The 19,905-nt window shown below is 39.4% G+C and overlaps 1 protein-coding gene across 1 annotated transcript in view; it reads left to right on the top strand.

Annotated features, from left to right (window-relative positions):
* The window catches only part of akt3a (v-akt murine thymoma viral oncogene homolog 3a), a gene marked incomplete at both ends in the record, with an annotated part of 85,777 nt that extends 66,169 nt beyond the window's left edge, over nucleotides 1-19,608 (top strand). Inside the window, 2 exons of the mRNA XM_080781358.1 lie at nucleotides 996-1,098; nucleotides 19,523-19,608. Coding sequence (XP_080637484.1) covers nucleotides 996-1,098; nucleotides 19,523-19,608 — 189 coding nt within the window. The remainder of the gene's footprint in view (nucleotides 1-995; nucleotides 1,099-19,522) is intronic.
* Nucleotides 19,609-19,905: the final 297 nt, after the last annotated feature.

Here is a 19,905-nt window from a genome sequence, read left to right as displayed (position 1 = left end):
CAGTACTCCTTTTTACGTTTTCTCTTCCGTGTTGCACTCGTCCTTCTTTTCCCTCCACCTCTCCCCGTTCCATGAATATGCATATAATATATAGTTAATTAAAGGACCATAGTGGTGGTCTGGCATGTTTAGAACACTGACTGCGACTCACAGCATACTTGACCTTACTGCCGACTATTGTTCCAAAGCATGCTGTTTGTTGTCTGTTTGATTTTTCCACGAAGCCACACTGGATTCCATTCATTTCAGGACTAGTATGAAAAGACAACTTAATTGCAAGTCTTGAAAATTGCTTGAGATTCACAATACAACAGACTAAATATGCAATTGTGTTTTTTTATTTAACACCCATTTTGGGGCGGGAACCCCTTTTGGTGTTAGCATTATGCTATGCTTTAGCTATTGAAAAATAGCAGATCTACAAGGTCATAGTGTGCCACCGAGTGGCACGCTACGAGCTTGTAGGTCTGCTATTTTTGAAAGATCGACTGACAGAAACATTCAGAAAACCGTCATTTTCAAACAGACATTTTTAGAATCTGATCTCAGGTCAAAATGGGTTAAAAATGTTATTAGTGAATTTTAAAAGCACAGGTTGAACAAAACAACAACAAGTCCTTATGAACAAAACATCCCTTACAGTTAATTAAACGAACAAATATGTTTGGCCAACCTTTTTTCAGGCAAGTTCAGTAAAACAACTTTGGACAAAAATTTAAACAAATGTGTTGTCTAAAAAAATAAAGCCATACCGTGAAAATAGTCTGTTTATGTTTAAATAATTTATGAATTTACATTCATTATTCATAATAATAATCTAATTCTGATTATAATCTATTATAATTATATTATATATAGGTCATTTGTGTTTGGAACCGTTTGTTATTAGCTCCTATTTGTCTTGTGCCTGCTAGTAGCGCGGCTGCATTTCAAATACTAAATGCAAGACAAGTTTCTCTGAACATTTTTTTCTTCTCACTCTCTTCTCCTCTCAGCTGCTTCCCCCCTTCAAGCCTCAGGTGGGTTCGGAGACAGACACCAGATACTTTGATGAAGAGTTCACCGCACAGACCATCACCATAACCCCACCAGAGAAATGTGAGTGTCCCTCCTGTCGTGTCTGTCTCTCCATCTCACCATGTCACTCTGTCATGCAGTAGTTTGTGTGTCTGTGTATACAGTATGTGTCTCTCTCTAACCCCTTTCTCATAATAAACACTGGACAATGACTCCCCTCTCTTCATCAATAATAGAGACAATGTATGCAGGAACCAAGGGCCAAGGTGGTGACACCAGATGGCAACAGTGAGGAGTTTGATACCCTGGCTTGGGGTACTGGACATAGTCCTGGAACCTACTAGCCTAGTCCTAGCCTACTTAGGTTCATCTTACGGTGGACATGTTTGCATGTTAAGACCTCCATATTCATATGGTCAATGCCTGTGTGAAAAGTGGGAGTGATTCGTGCAGTCAATGATGAGATAACGCGCTGTCAGTGACATTCAGACATTCGCTGAATTATAGTACGATGATGATGATTAAACGCCCAATGCATTCTCTATGGCAATAGCACAAACTTTGGCATGCTACTAGTCCTACATACTTAAACCTACCAACCCCATTCTAGCCTACTTAGGTTCATCTTACGGTGGACATGTTTGCCTGAAAAGGAATCTTTGAAAGGTGTCATAGTTTTAGAAATATAGTGCTTTCAAATTTGAGACATTTAACATGGGGCTCAATGGCAGCTTTATAGTCACTCAAAAATCACATTCACCTAGAAACTCCATTCACACTTTTTATTATTCGGCTTACTGTGGAGACACATGCTGGAAGTTTTTACTTTGAAATGTTTTGTAGTTTCTGAGTTATTTATGTGCTAGTTGATGTTAGTGTGGAATGCAAAGTGTCAGTAAAGAATGGGGTGGGATTGGCCCCTTTATTTTTTTGTTTGAACCTGAGCGGGCTTTGAACCCACCATCTCCCGATCATGTGGCAGCGTTCTAACACACTGAGCCACTGGCTCCAGACAATTCACACTTATTTTTTGTTTCTTTTGTTCTTCTGTAAACTCATAAAGTTTTTCACTCCGTGAGATCAGGCAAAGAGTCGAAGGGTTTTCTGTACCTCATTTGAACTGCCTAAATCCAGGATTGAAACAGGGACCGACCTTTAAATCTTCAGCAGGTTCGAACTTGATGCAGTTGAGAATGTCTGACTTAACCCACCTTTCAGAATATAGAGGTTCTTTAGGTTAAAAAACAATGCACACTTTAGACATAAAAGCCCTAAAGGAACAAGTGTATTTTGTGGAGGTGCTCTAGGTGATCGAGTTCTAGCGTGGCTACCAATGCGACTGTGTACCGAGGTACATGGCCAAAGCAGGTTCAAGGCCAGCCTGGGGGACCGAAGCTGTACCCAAGCACTGAAGCCAATACTCATCGATGTACTCTGTTACCCTGGGTCTACTGGGATGCAGTACAGTGGGGCCGGGGGGGGGGTATTTCCCCCCCGGTGTTTCCACACAGTAAAATGTGGGTGTTATGGCAAAATAAACTAGAACTGCACCCTATCGAGTGCCTACTTGCTTGTTGCACACAAGTAGGCCTACTAGTACGGACATTTATACAATATTTAGCTCACTCTTACATCAAGGATGTTTTTCCAAGTTTGTATGTGTATTACAAAGAGCAGTTATTCTTTTTTCATTTTGCATCTTTGCAAGGTTGTACCTTTGTAGGCCTACCTGTCTCTAATGTATAAGCAAAGTTGTAGCAGCGGTTAATACACAGGCTTCGCAAACAGAAGGTTCTAGGTTCAAGCCCAGCAAGGGGCTTTTTACAACTGTTATCTTAGTCTTACCCAATATTTCACTCCTAATGAAGAGTGTGATTTGTTGTTTCAGTTTTTATATTGACTCATTATTGAACCTACAACATTCGGTTTATACATCCTTGTCTTTATGTTTATGCCACAAAGGCATGTGAGATGCATGGTGCAGAGTTCTGTCTCCATGCGACGATGGGTTATAGCCCATGTTTTTTTATTTTTTTTAGTTATCCTCGTTTCTCATCATTTTGGACCATGGGCTATAGCCCATATCGTACGGCATACTATAGCGCGCCGTAGAAATGAGGATAACTCAAATTGTCGTAGTGGTTAAGATGTTGGCTTTCCACGTGGGAGACCAGGGTTTGATTCCCGGCTGTTACACTATCATACAAAAGAAGACCTCAACAGCGCTAAGAAAGATCTTATTAATATGATGCTGTGTTATTTAAACTTTACTAACTGAAGGCTAACGAACAAAAGATCACTTCAAAATTACCAGGAGACTTTGCCTGAGAGTGTCTGACTGATGGTGCAGTGGTCTAATCATCAGGGTTTCAGTACAGACATTCCGTGTTCAAGGCCTGTTCCTCCTACAGCTCAATGCTGCAGTAATTTGAACTTTTCAAGGCTTGAATAAAAACTCAAAAGCACCCGGAGACATCTGCTGAATGCCCAAAGGTGCCGTGGCGTAATGGTGTGGAGCGCTTGGCCCGATGCCTCTGCTACAGTCAGTTGGACGGTTCAAGTCCCATGTCATGACATCAAGGTGCTGGAGGACCATCGGGAGTTCCTCCTACAGCTCAATGCTGCAGTAATTTGAACTTTTCAAGGCTAGAATAAAAAATAAAAACTCAAAAGCACCCGGAGACATCTGCTGAATGCCCAAAGGTGCCGTGGCGTAATGGTGTGGAGCGCTTGGCCCGATGCCTCTGCTACAGTCAGTTGGCCGGTTCAAGTCCCATGTCATGACATCAAGGTGCTGGAGGACCATCGGGAGTTCATCCTACAGCTCAATGCTGCAGTAATTTGAACTTTTCAAGGCTAGAATAAAAAATAAAAACTCAAAAGCACCCGGAGACATCTGCTGAATGCCCAAAGGTGCCGTGGGGTAATGGTGTGGAGCGCTTGGCCCGATGCCTCTGCTACAGTCAGTTGGCCGGTTCAAGTCCCATGTCATGACATCAAGGTGCTGGAGGACCATCGGGAGTTCCTCCTACAGCTCAATGCTGCAGTAATTTGAACTTTTCAAGGCTAGAATAAAAAATAAAAACTCAAAAGCACCCGGAGACATCTGCTGAATGCCCAAAGGTGCCGTGGCGTAATGGTGTGGAGAGCTTGGCCCGATGCCTCTGCTACAGTCAGTTGGCCGGTTCAAGTCCCATGTCATGACATCAAGGTGCTGGAGGACCATCGGGAGTTCCTCCTACAGCTCAATGCTGCAGTAATTTCAACTTTTCAAGGCTAGAATAAAAAATAAAAACTCAAAAGCACCCGGAGACATCTGCTGAATGCCCAAAGGTGCCGTGGTGTAATGGTGTGGAGCGCTTGGCCCGTTGCCTCTGCTACAGTCAGTTGGCCGGTTCAAGTCCCATGTCATGACATCAAGGTGCTGGAGGACCATCGGGAGTTCCTCCTACAGCTCAATGCTGCAGTAATTTGAACTTTTCAAGGCTAGAATAAAAAATAAAAACTCAAAAGCACCCGGAGACATCTGCAGAATGCCCAAAGGTGCCGTGGCGTAATGGTGTGGAGCGCTTGGCCCGTTGCCTCTGCTACAGTCAGTTGGCCGGTTCAAGTCCCATGTCATGACATCAAGGTGCTGGAGGACCATCGGGAGTTCCTCCTACAGCTCAATGCTGCAGTAATTTGAACTTTTCAAGGCTAGAATAAAAAATAAAAACTCAAAAGCACCCGGAGACATCTGCAGAATGCCCAAAGGTGCCGTGGCGTAATGGTGTGGAGCGCTTGGCCCGTTGCCTCTGCTACAGTCAGTTGGCCGGTTCAAGTCCCACGTCATGACATCAAGGTGCTGGAGGACCCCTGAAGAACATTTTCAATGTCCATCTAAATTCTAAAAGGCTGGTTAAATATGAGTTCCCGGTTATACCTTACATGCCAGTGTGGCGCAGGTGATAAACCGGGGGTTTGTAAACAGAACATTCAGGGTTCAAGTCCCCTGAAGAACATTTTCAATGTCCATCTAAATTCTAAAAGGCTGGTTAAATATGAGTTCCCGGTTATACCTTACATGCCAGTGTGGCGCAGGTGATAAACGGGGGTTTGTAAACAGGACATTCAGGGTTCAAGTCCCCTGAAGAACATTTTCAATGTCCATCTAAATTCTAAAAGGCTGGTTAAATATGAGTTCCCGGTTATACCTTACATGCCAGTGTGGCGCAGGTGATAAACCGGGGGTTTGTAAACAGGACATTCAGGGTTCAAGTCCCCTGAAGAACATTTTCAATGTCCATCTAAATTCTAAAAGGCTGGTTAAATATGAGTTCCCGGTTATACCTTACATGCCAGTGTGGCGCAGGTGATAAACCCGGGGTTTGTAAACAGGACATTCAGGGTTCAAGTCCCCTGAAGAACATTTTCAATGTCCATCTAAATTCTAAAAGGCTGGTTAAATATGAGTTCCCGGTTATACCTTACATGCCAGTGTGGCGCAGGTGATAAACCGGGGGTTTCTAAACAGGACATTCAGGGTTCAAGTCCCCTGAAGAACCTTTTCAATGTCCATCTAAATTCTAAAAGGCTTGTTAAATATGAGTTCCCGGTTATACCTTACATGCCAGTGTGGCGCAGGTGATAAACCGGGGGTTTGTAAACAGGACATTCAGGGTTCAAGTCCCCTGAAGAACATTTTCAATGTCCATCTAAATTCTAAAAGGCTGGTTAAATATGAGTTCCCGGTAATTCCTTACATGCCAGTGTGGCGCAGGTGATAAACCGGGGGTTTGTAAACAGGACATTCAGGGTTCAAGTCCCCTGAAGAACATTTTCAATGTCCATCTAAATTCTAAAAGGCTGGTTAAATATGAGTTCCCGGTTATACCTTACATGCCAGTGTGGCGCAGGTGATAAACCGGGGGTTTGTAAACAGGACATTCAGGGTTCAAGTCCCCTGAAGAACATTTTCAATGTCCATCTAAATTCTAAAAGGCTGGTTAAATATGAGTTCCCGGTAATTCCTTACATGCCAGTGTGGCGCAGGTGATAAACCGGGGGTTTGTAAACAGGACATTCAGGGTTCAAGTCCCCTGAAGAACATTTTCAATGTCCATCTAAATTCTAAAAGGCTGGTTAAATATGAGTTCCCGGTTATACCTTACATGCCAGTGTGGCGCAGGTGATAAACCGGGGGTTTGTAAACAGGACATTCAGGGTTCAAGTCCCCTGAAGAACCTTTTCAATGTCCATCTAAATTCTAATAGGCTTGTTAAATATGAGTTCCCGGTTATACCTTACATGCCAGTGTGGCGCAGGTGATAAACCGGGGGTTTGTAAACAGGACATTCAGGGTTTAAGTCCCCTGAAGAACATTTTCAATGTCCATCTAAATTCTAAAAGGCTGGTTAAATATGAGTTCCCGGTAATTCCTTACATGCCAGTGTGGCGCAGGTGATAAACCGGGGGTTTGTAAACAGGACATTCAGGGTTCAAGTCCCCTGAAGAACATTTTCAATGTCCATCTAAATTCTAAAAGGCTGGTTAAATATGAGTTCCCGGTTATACCTTACATGCCAGTGTGGCGCAGGTGATAAACCAGGGGTTTGTAAACAGGACATTCAGGGTTCAAGTCCCCTGAAGAACATTTTCAATGTCCATCTAAATTCTAAAAGGCTGGTTAAATATGAGTTCCCGGTTATACCTTACATACCTTACATACCTTACATACCTTACATGCCAGTGTGGCGCAGGTGATAAACCGGGGGTTTGTAAACAGGACATTCAGGGTTCAAGTCCCCTGAAGAACATTTTCAATGTCCATCTAAATTCTAAAAGGCTGGTTAAATATGAGTTTTGCAATTTCCGCAATTTCCGCAATTTTGAATTTTTAAAAAAATTCAAAATTGCGGAAATTGCGGAAATCCGCAATTTCGCAATTTCCGCAATTTCCGCAATTTTGAATTTTTTTAAAAATTCAAAATTGCGGAAATTGCGGAAATTGCGGAAATTGCGAAATTGCGGAAATTGCGGAATTTTTAATTTTTAATTTAAAAAAAAATTGCAACTACTAATACTTGTACTAGGTATTCTATGGATATCATCTGATTTATCCACTGGGCCACTCCAACTCTAGGTGTCAGTGATTTGAACCATCACCGCCTACTAGGAGTGCGTCGGGTTCGAACCGGCACACTTCTACTAGGTAGAATTTCTACTGGAAATCAGTGTGTAAAGCAAAGTGTCACAGTTTTGACCAGGATTTGAACCCTGGACCTGTGGATCAGAAGCACTGCCACTCATCACACTGAGCTAACTGCTGGTTACTACAACAAAGCTTTTCTGTGCTAGTTGGAATGCAAAGTGTCAGTAAAGAATGGGGTGGGATTGGCCCCTTTATTTTTTTGTTTGAACCTGAGTGGGCTTTGAACCCACCATCTCCCGATCATGTGGCAGCATTCTAACACACTGAGCCACTGGCTCCAGACAATTCACACTTATTTTTTGTTTCTTTTGTTCTTCTGTAAACTCATAAAGTTTTTCACTCCGTGAGATCAGCCGAAGGGTTTTCTGTACCTCATTTGAACTGCCTAAATCCAGGATTGAAACAGGGACCGACCTTTAAATCTTCAGCAGTTGAGAATGTCTGACTTAACCCACCTTTCAGAATATAGAGGTTCTTTAGGAGGTTAAAAAACAATGCACACTTTCGACATAAAAGCCCTAAAGAAACAAGTGTAATTGGTGGAGGTGCTCTGAGGTGATCGAGTTCTAGCGTGGCTACCAATGCGACTGTGTACCGAGGTACATGGCCAAAGCAGGTTCAAGGCCAGCCTGGGGGACCAAGCTGTACCCGCTGTATCGTACGGCATACTATAGCACGCCGTTTTTCATCATTTCTGAGGATTTGAAAAAAATGAAAATTATATAAAAACGATGGGTTATAGCCCATGTTTTTTGAAATTTTGAAAAAAAAGGTTAGCCTCGTTTCTCATCATTTTGGTCCATGGGCTATAGCCCATATCGTACGGCATACTATAGCACGCCGCTTTTCATCATTTTTGAGGATTTGAAAAAAATGAAAAAATAAAAAAGCGATGGGTTATAGCCCATGTTTTTTGAAATTTTGAAAAAAAGAGTTCCCTCGTTTCTCATCATTTTGGACCATGGGCTATAGCCCATATCGTATTATAGATTAGTTTCAGGTGGGGTAATCTAAACACAGCATCTTAACACTGGTTGTCAAGCTATTTAGTATTTTTTGCAGTTTCCCTGCTTGAAAGGGATGGCACAGACCATATGGATTGTTACTGGGTTTCACTCATACAATGACCACACAGTTTCCTTCTTTTTACTCTTCTTTACTTTGTAGTTGAGTACAGTTGTACAGGTATTGTGTAAGTCAGTTAGTGGGTAAGTCAGGTAAGGTGAAAAACCTTAAAGGGAAAATAAAAAAGAACTAATGTAAGTATAATGCACATTCAATCAATACACATACTTTACATGTTCTAAACACCTAAATATAATTTTTACTTAAGTGTCTCTTAATCAACTAATTTCTAAATCAATTCATTTTTTGCTCAATTAGTTTCTAAACAGTTTTTAAACATAATAAACTCATGAAATGTAAATTAAATAAACTGAATTAATTAGCATCATTGAAACGTTTTTATCAATCAATAATCAATTCAAATGTATTTTAAATCAAATGATCATGTTCATTGTTCATGTCCAATTGGCCATCATGTTTCCTTTAACTTCAACTCAAGTCATCATAAACAACAACAAACAATAACAAGTGTCCATGAACTGGCATGCAACTGGCATGATCTGTCACAGATATACAGTTCTCTCACCGGCTGTCTCTCCAGCATTTATATGGCTGCACCGTTCTGCTCTGCTGTTTGTGTGTGTTGCTCCTGTTTGGATGCACACTGCTGTTTCTCATGGAGGTTTGTGTGTTTCCTGTGTTTGGCCAACGCCCTACTCTCAGGTGCAGTGAATGAACTGATGCTGATTAGTGAGGCAATTGGGGAGTGAGTGAGTGAGTGACAATCAGCAGAGTGTCAGTGGCAATGATTGTCAGTCCAGATTGAACCCTTTGCTCTCCATTTCTCCAAGTTGACTTCACACTGGTGAAATAGTGAATTTCATATTTAATGTGAACATACAACAGGACTAAGGTTAGCAGGTTACAGCGCTGTAGGGCTTCAAACCCTATATCCAGGCAGAAGCTTGGATAGTACACTACCAGCGCTTTCTTTTGCTTTGCAACACCATGGTCCAAATTCACAACAGCGTTTACGATGATAACATGACGTGACGTGCTAGCGGAATTTACGTGGATTTCCCACATTTTAATTTGGAATTCAAGGAAATGGCCGTGAACTTGACGCTGACGTAGGTTGGTCGGAAACTCCGTCAAATCCTCTTTAGGTGGCGTAGACATTTGCGGAGGCATACACTTGCGTATAGATTTATTCAGAAGGCTTTAGTCTTCATGCTGAATCAATAAATTGTTCCCAAATCTCAGATAAAATATGTAGGCATGTGTCCCCAACATATTGGTCGATCAGCACATAAAGAAATGATAGCCTATATAATAAATGATGAGAAACGAGGATAACTTTTTTTTTCAAAATTTCAAAAAACATGGGCTATAACCCATCGATTTTTTCATTTTTGTCAAATCGTCAAAAATGATGAAAAACGGCGTGCCATAGTATGCCGTACAATATGGGCTATAGCCCATGGTCCAAAATGATGAGAAACGAGGATAACTTTTTTTCCCAAAATTTCAAAAAACATGGGATATAACCCATCGTTTTTTTAATTTTTTAATTTTTGTCAAATCGTCAAAAATGATGAAAAACGGCGTGCTATAGTATGCCGTACGATATGGGCTATAGCCCATGGTCCAAAATGATGAGAAATGAGGATAACATTTTCTTTGCCCATATCGTACGGCATACTATAGCACGCCGCTTTTCATCATTTTTGAGGATTTGAAAAAAATGAAAAATGAAAAAAAACGATGGGTTATAGCCCATGTTTTTTGAAATTTTGAAAAAAAAAGTTAGCCTCGTTTCTCATCATTTTGGACCGTGGGCTATAGCCCATATCATACGGCATACTATGGCAGGCCGTTTTTCATCATTTTTGAGGATTTGAAAAAAATGAAAAAATGAAAAAAACGATGGGTTATAGCCCATGTTTTTTGAAATTTTGAAAAAGAAAGTTAGCCTCGTTTCTCATCATTTTGGACCGTGGGCTATAGCCCATATCGTACGGCATACTATGGCACGCCGTTTTTCATCATTTTTGAGGATTTGAAAAAAATGAAAAAAACGATGGGTTATAGCCCATGTTTTTTGAAATTTTGAAAAAAATAGTTAGCCTCGTTTCTCATCATTTTGGACCGTGGGCTATAGCCCATATCGTACGGCATACTATGGCACGCCGTTTTTCATCATTTTTGAGGATTTGAAAAAAATGAAAAAATGAAAAAAAACGATGGGTTATAGCCCATGTTTTTTGAAATTTTGAAAAAAAAAGTTAGCCTCGTTTCTCATCATTTTGGACCGTGGGCTATAGCCCATATCGTACGGCATACTATGGCACGCCGTTTTTCATCATTTTTGAGGATTTGAAAAAAATTAAAAAAAACGATGGGTTATAGCCCATGTTTTTTGAAATTTTGAAAAAAAAAGTTAGCCTCGTTTCTCATCATTTTGGACCGTGGGCTATAGCCCATATCGTACGGCATACTATGGCAGGCCGTTTTTCATCATTTTTGAGGATTTGAAAAAAATGAAAAAATGAAAAAAACGATGGGTTATAGCCCATGTTTTTTGAAATTTTGAAAAAAAAAGTTAGCCTCGTTTCTCATCATTTTGGACCGTGGGCTATAGCCCATATCGTACGGCATACTATGGCACGCCGTTTTTCATCATTTTTGAGGATTTGAAAAAAATGAAAAAATAAAAAATACGATGGGTTATAGCCCATGTTTTTTGAAATTTTGGAAAAAAAAGTTAGCCTCGTTTCTCATCATTTTGGACCGTGGGCTATAGCCCATATTGTACGGCATACTATGGCACGCCGTTTTTCATCATTTTTGAGGATTTGAAAAAAATGAAAAAAACGATGGGTTATAGCCCATGTTTTTTGAAATTTTGAAAAAAAAAGTTAGCCTCGTTTCTCATCATTTTGGACCGTGGGCTATAGCCCATATCGTACGGCATACTATGGCAGGCCGTTTTTCATCATTTTTGAGGATTTGAAAAAAATGAAAAAATGAAAAAAACGATGGGTTATAGCCCATGTTTTTTGAAATTTTGAAAAAAAAAGTTAGCCTCGTTTCTCATCATTTTGGACCGTGGGCTATAGCCCATATCGTACGGCATACTATGGCACGCCGTTTTTCATCATTTTTGAGGATTTGAAAAAAATGAAAAAATAAAAAATACGATGGGTTATAGCCCATGTTTTTTGAAATTTTGGGAAAAAAAGTTAGCCTCGTTTCTCATCAGTTTGGACCGTGGGCTATAGCCCATATTGTACGGCATACTATGGCACGCTGTTTTTCATCATTTTTGAGGATTTGAAAAAAATGAAAAAAACGATGGGTTATAGCCCATGTTTTTTGAAATTTTGAAAAAAAAAGTTAGCCTCGTTTCTCATCATTTTGGACCGTGGGCTATAGCCCATATCGTACGGCATACTATGGCACGCCGTTTTTCATCATTTTTGAGGATTTGAAAAAAATGAAAAAATAAAAAATACGATGGGTTATAGCCCATGTTTTTTGAAATTTTGGGAAAAAAAGTTAGCCTCGTTTCTCATCAGTTTGGACCGTGGGCTATAGCCCATATTGTACGGCATACTATGGCACGCTGTTTTTCATCATTTTTGAGGATTTGAAAAAAATGAAAAAAACGATGGGTTATAGCCCATGTTTTTTGAAATTTTGAAAAAAATAGTTAGCCTCGTTTCTCATCATTTTGGACCGTGGGCTATAGCCCATATCGTACGGCATACTATGGCACGCCGTTTTTCATCATTTTTGAGGATTTGAAAAAAATGAAAAAATGAAAAAAACGATGGGTTATAGCCCATGTTTTTTGAAAATTTGAAAAAAAAAGTTAGCCTTGTTTCTCATCATTTTGGACCGTGGGCTATAGCCCATATCGTACGGCATACTATGGCACGCCGTTTTTCATCATTTTTGAGGATTTAAAAAAAAATAAAAATAAAAAAAACGATGGGTTATAGCCCATGTTTTTTGAAATTTTGAAAAAAAAAGTTTGCCTCGTTTCTCATCATTTTGGACCGTGGGCTATAGCCCATATCGTACGGCATACTATGGCACGCCGTTTTTCATCATTTTTGAGGATTTGAAAAAAATGAAAAAAATGATGGGTTATAGCCCATGTTTTTTGAAATTTTGAAAAATAAAGTTAGCCTCGTTTCTCATCATTTTGGACCGTGGGCTATAGCCCATATTGTACGGCATACTATGGCACGCCGTTTTTCATCATTTTTGAGGATTTGAAAAAAATGAAAAAAACGATGGGTTATAGCCCATGTTTTTTGAAATTTTGAAAAAAATAGTTAGCCTCGTTTCTCATCATTTTGGACCGTGGGCTATAGCCCATATCGTACGGCATACTATGGCACGCCGTTTTTCATCATTTTTGAGGATTTGAAAAAAATGAAAAAATGAAAAAAACGATGGGTTATAGCCCATGTTTTTTGAAATTTTGAAAAAAAAAGTTAGCCTTGTTTCTCATCATTTTGGACCGTGGGCTATAGCCCATATCGTACGGCATACTATGGCACGCCGTTTTTCATCATTTTTGAGGATTTAAAAAAAATTAAAAATTAAAAAAACGATGGGTTATAGCCCATGTTTTTTGAAATTTTGAAAAAAAAAGTTTGCCTCGTTTCTCATCATTTTGGACCGTGGGCTATAGCCCATATCGTACGGCATACTATGGCACGCCGTTTTTCATCATTTTTGAGGATTTGAAAAAAATGAAAAAAATGATGGGTTATAGCCCATGTTTTTTGAAATTTTGAAAAATAAAGTTAGCCTCGTTTCTCATCATTTTGGACCGTGGGCTATAGCCCATATCGTACGGCATACTATGGCACGCCGTTTTTCATCATTTTTGAGGATTTGAAAAAAATGAAAAAATGAAAAAAACGATGGGTTATAGCCCATGTTTTTTGAAATTTTGAAAAAAAAAGTTAGCCTCGTTTCTCATCATTTTGGACCGTGGGCTATAGCCCATATCGTACGGCATACTATGGCACGCCGTTTTTCATCATTTTTGAGGATTTGAAAAAAATTAAAAATTAAAAAAAAACGATAGGTTATAGCCCATGTTTTTTTTTATTTTTAAAAAAAAAGTTAGCCTCGTTTCTCATCATTTTGGACCGTGGGCTATAGCCCATATCGTACGGCATACTATGGCACGCCGTTTTTCATCATTTTTGAGGATTTGAAAAAAATGAAAAAAAACGATGGGTTATAGCCCATGTTTTTTGAAATTTTGAAAAAAAAAGTTAGCCTCGTTTCTCATCATTTTGGACCGTGGGCTATAGCCCATATCGTACGGCATACTATGGCACGCCGTTGTTCATCATTTTTGAGGATTTGAAAAAAAAAAACAAAAAAAAAAAAACGATAGGTTATAGCCCATGTTTTTTTTAATTTTGAAAAAAAAAGTTAGCCTCGTTTCTCATCATTTTGGACCGTGGGCTATAGCCCATATCGTACGGCATACTATGGCACGCCGTTTTTCATCATTTTTGAGGATTTGAAAAAAATGAAAAAAAACGATGGGTTATAGCCCATGTTTTTTGAAATTTTGAAAAAAAAAGTTAGCCTCGTTTCTCATCATTTTGGACCGTGGGCTATAGCCCATATCGTACGGCATACTATGGCACGCCGTTTTTCATCATTTTTGAGGATTTGAAAAAAATTAAAAAATTAAAAAAACGATGGGTTATAGCCCATGTTTTTTGAAATTTTGAAAAATAAAGTTAGCCTCGTTTCTCATCATTTTGGACGGTGGGCTATAGCCCATATCGTACGGCATACTATAGCGCGCCGTTTTTCATCATTTTTGATGATTTGACAAAAATGAAAAAAAAACGATGGGTTATAGCCCATGTTTTTTGAAATTTTGAAAAAAAAGGTTAGCCTCGTTTCTCATCATTTTGGACCGTGGGCTATAGCCCATATCGTACGGCATACTATGGCACGCCGTTTTTCATCATTTTTGAGGATTTGAAAAAAATTAAAAAATGAAAAAAACGATGGGTTATAGCCCATGTTTTTTGAAATTTTGAAAAAAAAAGTTAGCCTCGTTTCTCATCATTTTGGACCGTGGGCTATAGCCCATATCGTACGGCATACTATGGCACGCCGTTTTTCATCATTTTTGAGGATTTGAAAAAAATTAAAAATTAAAAAAAAACGATAGGTTATAGCCCATGTTTTTTTTTATTTTTAAAAAAAAAGTTAGCCTCGTTTCTCATCATTTTGGACCGTGGGCTATAGCCCATATCGTACGGCATACTATGGCACGCCGTTTTTCATCATTTTTGAGGATTTGAAAAAAATGAAAAAAAACGATGGGTTATAGCCCATGTTTTTTGAAATTTTGAAAAAAAAAGTTAGCCTCGTTTCTCATCATTTTGGACCGTGGGCTATAGCCCATATCGTACGGCATACTATGGCACGCCGTTGTTCATCATTTTTGAGGATTTGAAAAAAATTAAAAATTAAAAAAAAACGATAGGTTATAGCCCATGTTTTTTTTTATTTTTAAAAAAAAAGTTAGCCTCGTTTCTCATCATTTTGGACCGTGGGCTATAGCCCATATCGTACGGCATACTATGGCACGCCGTTTTTCATCATTTTTGAGGATTTGAAAAAAATTAAAAATTAAAAAAAAACGATAGGTTATAGCCCATGTTTTTTTTTATTTTTAAAAAAAAAGTTAGCCTCGTTTCTCATCATTTTGGACCGTGGGCTATAGCCCATATCGTACGGCATACTATGGCACGCCGTTTTTCATCATTTTTGAGGATTTGAAAAAAATGAAAAAAAACGATGGGTTATAGCCCATGTTTTTTGAAATTTTGAAAAAAAAAGTTAGCCTCGTTTCTCATCATTTTGGACCGTGGGCTATAGCCCATATCGTACGGCATACTATGGCACGCCGTTGTTCATCATTTTTGAGGATTTGAAAAAAAAAACAAAAAAAAAAAAAACGATAGGTTATAGCCCATGTTTTTTTTAATTTTGAAAAAAAAAGTTAGCCTCGTTTCTCATCATTTTGGACCGTGGGCTATAGCCCATATCGTACGGCATACTATGGCACGCCGTTTTTCATCATTTTTGAGGATTTGAAAAAAATGAAAAAAAACGATGGGTTATAGCCCATGTTTTTTGAAATTTTGAAAAAAAAAGTTAGCCTCGTTTCTCATCATTTTGGACCGTGGGCTATAGCCCATATCGTACGGCATACTATGGCACGCCGTTTTTCATCATTTTTGAGGATTTGAAAAAAATTAAAAAATTAAAAAAACGATGGGTTATAGCCCATGTTTTTTGAAATTTTGAAAAATAAAGTTAGCCTCGTTTCTCATCATTTTGGACGGTGGGCTATAGCCCATATCGTACGGCATACTATAGCGCGCCGTTTTTCATCATTTTTGATGATTTGACAAAAATGAAAAAAAACGATGGGTTATAGCCCATGTTTTTTGAAATTTTGAAAAAAAAGGTTAGCCTCGTTTCTCATCATTTTGGACCGTGGGCTATAGCCCATATCGTACGGCATACTATGGCACGCCGTTGTTCATCATTTTTGAGGATTTGAAAAAAATTTAAAAAAAAAAAAAAACGATAGGTTATAGCCCATGTTTTTTTTAATTTTGAAAAAAAAAGTTAGCCTCGTTTCTCATCATTTTGGACCGTGGGCTATAGCCCATATCGTACGGCATACTATGGCACGCCGTTTTTCATCATTTTTGAGGATTTGAAAAAAATGAAAAAAAACGATGGGTTATAGCCCATGTTTTTTGAAATTTTGAAAAAAAAAGTTAGCCTCGTTTCTCATCATTTTGGACCGTGGGCTATAGCCCATATGGTACGGCATACTATGGCACGCCGTTTTTCATCATTTTTGAGGATTTGAAAAAAATTAAAAAATTAAAAAAACGATGGGTTATAGCCCATGTTTTTTGAAATTTTGAAAAATAAAGTTAGTCTCGTTTCTCATCATTTTGGACGGTGGGCTATAGCCCATATCGTACGGCATACTATAGCGCGCCGTTTTTCATCATTTTTGATGATTTGACAAAAATGAAAAAATGAAAAAAAACGATGGGTTATAGCCCATGTTTTTTGAAATTTTGAAATAAAAACTTAACTTAAACCCCCAATGCATTCTCTATGGCAATAGCACAAACTTTGGCATGCTACTAGTCCTACATACTTAAACCTACCAACCCCATTCTAGCCTACTTAGGTTCATCTTACGGTTGACATGTTTGCCTGAAAAGGAATCTTTGAAAGGTGTCATAGTTTTAGAAATATAGTGCTTTCAAATTTGAGACTTTTAACATTGGGCTCAATGGCAGATTTTGGCACGTCAAAAAATCACTTTCACCTAGGAACTCCATTCACACTTTTTATTATTCAGCTTACTGTGGAGACACATGCTGGAACGTTTTACTTTGAAATGTTTTGTAGTTTCTGAGTTATTTAACTTAAACGCCCAATGCATTCTCTATGGCAATAGCACAAACTTGGCATGCTACTAGTCTACTAGTTTTGTTCTTCCGAAATTGGTCTTGAAAGTAAATACTTGAGAGGGGAGTTACATTACAAGTTACAGCAAAAAGTAGTTTCGTTATGTAGAGTAACTTAATGCAAGGGCGTTAGTTCCAACACTGACTAATTAGTAACCGGTCCTTCCATGTATTAAAAGTGCATTGATTGTACTGGCACGCTACGAGCTTGTAAGTCTGCTATTTCTTTTAAATCGTGAAAATATTTATTTCAGAAAACTGGAGGATTTAGAATATTTTTTTTAAAAGGTTGAGGTCAGGCCTAAATGGGTTTGCAGGCGAGTTTTAGAAAGCCAGCAAGAAAGTTCTTCTCGCAGCCATGCTTTTCACGTCAGGCAGACAGGTGGCGAGGGTGGAGTGGGTGGTAGCAGTGATGGTTCTGCAGCTGAGAGTGTGAAACTTCCCAAATTATATATGCACACATACAATAATGAAATGTACTGTTCATTTTTGGTGGGTGGTGGTGGTGTAATCTATTCATGTGTGCCTGTTGTTGTTTGTTCTTGCCTTTGTCTGAATGCGAAAGTGAGATATTGCCTCTTGCCGTGGACCACAGGGGGGAATCTAACGCGCACAGTGCTGCTGCTGGTTCATGGAAGCACCTCTGTAGCCCCCCCGGCCACGTGCATGCGCCTACCAGCAGGACCACTGAAATGAAGACATGAGACAAGTTCCTCACTGAATAATGCATGAGCGGTACCGATCATGTGTTTCTTGGGGCGTCGATGTAAGCTTTCATTGGTTTTCCTCGCGGGTCTCACCTTTAGTTTAGATACTGTACAAGAGATCGGCACGTTGTCTTTTGGAGCAAGACGTTTGTCCGTGTTTAGTCTTCTGTCTTGTTAGGTCAGATAGTTGTGTTTTGGTTTCCTTTTGTTAGTTAAGAGTATGTTATTATTATGTTCTGTGGAAACTATGGTCCCCACCCTGAGGTATTGTACACTGCAATGCATTTTATCTTGAATAAATCCTACAGCCGTAGGAGTTTTAACCATGTGTGGCCTGACTGAATTGGGAACTGGGTAGGAGGGAGCCATCAGAAGTACTGACAACAGGCAGCTTTATAGAGGAGCCAATCACCAGCAAGGTCCACCTGGTAGTTAGCCACTCACATTCATGCACCACTCAGGCTACTCACACAAGCTGGCAGCCACTCACTCAATCACTACTCATCCCACATTCACCCCAGCTGGTCCTCTATCAGTCACTCCTCACTCATTCACACAAACACTGAGGGAAAAAGACAGAGCAACACAGGAATGTACACATTATGACCCACACTCACAGGGCCATAACTGTTCTCAATAATTTATTCTTTCCTTGTAGGTATACAGTATCTTTGTTCCTGCTAATTAGCAGTGTTGTTCAAGTTACTTTAAAAAAGTAATTAGTTATAGTTATAAGTTACTAGTCTGAAAAAGTAACTAATTACTTTACTAGTTACTAAATTATGAAAGCAACTAGTTACTAGTTACTTTATAAAAAAGAATTAATTGGAAAATCTTATATATTTTTAAAACCTGACACATTGTTTTCAAGGAAAAGATATGTCACTGGTCCAGTTGTGGTGTGTTTTAAGCTCTACTCTTAACACTTATGGCAACAGTATACAATATCCAAAATCACAGACAATATCCAGGCTAATGATATCGAATCGATATAATACTGATGCACTGCCCATGCACGCTTCTTTTGGATTACATTACGCAACGTGGGTAACTATAAATCACCCATTGAAAACACGGTAACTATAATGGCGTTACTGAATGGGAAACTGTAAAGAGTTACATTACAAGTCACAGCGAAAAGTAGTTCCGTTATGTAAAGTAGGCCTAACTCAATGCAAGGGCGTTAGTTCCAACACTGACTAATTAGTAACCGGTCTGCTTCCATGTATTAAAAGTGCATTGATTGTACAGTGTTCTGTGCGCATTTACCTATATTTATATATATTTTTTTAAGCTGTGGACAAATTTGACATTGTCTGTTCCATCTGTTCTCATTAGTAGTGTTATGGACAATTATTGTGCCCACTTGTGACTCGTCGTCACGGCCGATCAGAATGGTGTATTTGCCCTCGATGGTCTGTTATCTTCCGGTGCCGTTGTATAAAACCAGAGAAAGCAGTTGTCGAAACTGGGAAAGCATCTGTGCATCACTTTAATCATGTTAAAGAATTTAGAATTACGAAAAGGTTTGAGAAACAACTGGTTTATAGAAGGCATTTGTAGAATTTGCCTCATGGGGCCCTATCTTGGTCCTAAACTTCTTTGCCATATTTTATACTATCTTGAAAAAAAGAATTCAAATAATTTCAACTAGCCGATCTACATCGACTATTTGAACCACTAAAATGTTTAGGTATTAGGGGTAAGGGGTGACATATAGCGTTATATGTCTTAATGGGTTAACCCATTCTGGGCGGGAACCCCTAACTAAGCATTATGTTATACTTTAGCTATTGAAAAATAGCAGATCTACAAGCTCATAGCGCGCCACCGAGTGGCGCTCTATGAGCTTGTAGGTCTGCGATTTTTGACAAATCGTAAAAATGCAGCACAAATCTTTGAATATATATTCTTTCAGAGCGAACGTCAGGCCTAAGGAACTGATGACCTCTGCCCTTTCTCCTCTTCTCCACTCCCCCTAGTTGATGAAGACGGGATGGAATGCCTGGACAACGAGAGAAGACCTCACTTTCCGCAGTTCTCCTACTCGGCCAGCGGGCGGGAATGAACCACCGCCCCACCGTGGTGAACATCAACACAGCTAAGACTCTGAGGTCATCGTTGTGGTATGACGATGAGAACTGCAGCTTTTGGACCTACCAAGCCCTGAGCGGAGAGGACCTTCCTCTTCCTCTCCTCCTCCATTCTTCTCCTCTTCTCCCCTCTTCACTCTCCCACCCCCCCTGCTCTTATTTTAGCTTCTCAAATTTTGTGAGAAATGCACTCCTGGCGATTCTATAGCCCCCATAAGTCTACTCTGCATTGCAATCATCTAAACTGTGATCAGCTGTGACGGAAGCTCCAG

Source organism: Protomyctophum bolini (genome assembly GCF_963924005.1).
Source record: "Protomyctophum bolini genome assembly, chromosome: 14".
NCBI lineage: Eukaryota > Metazoa > Chordata > Actinopteri > Myctophiformes > Myctophidae > Protomyctophum > Protomyctophum bolini.
The sequence above is the reverse complement of the archived record's forward strand: the minus strand, read 5'-3'. Positions and strand labels throughout refer to the sequence as shown.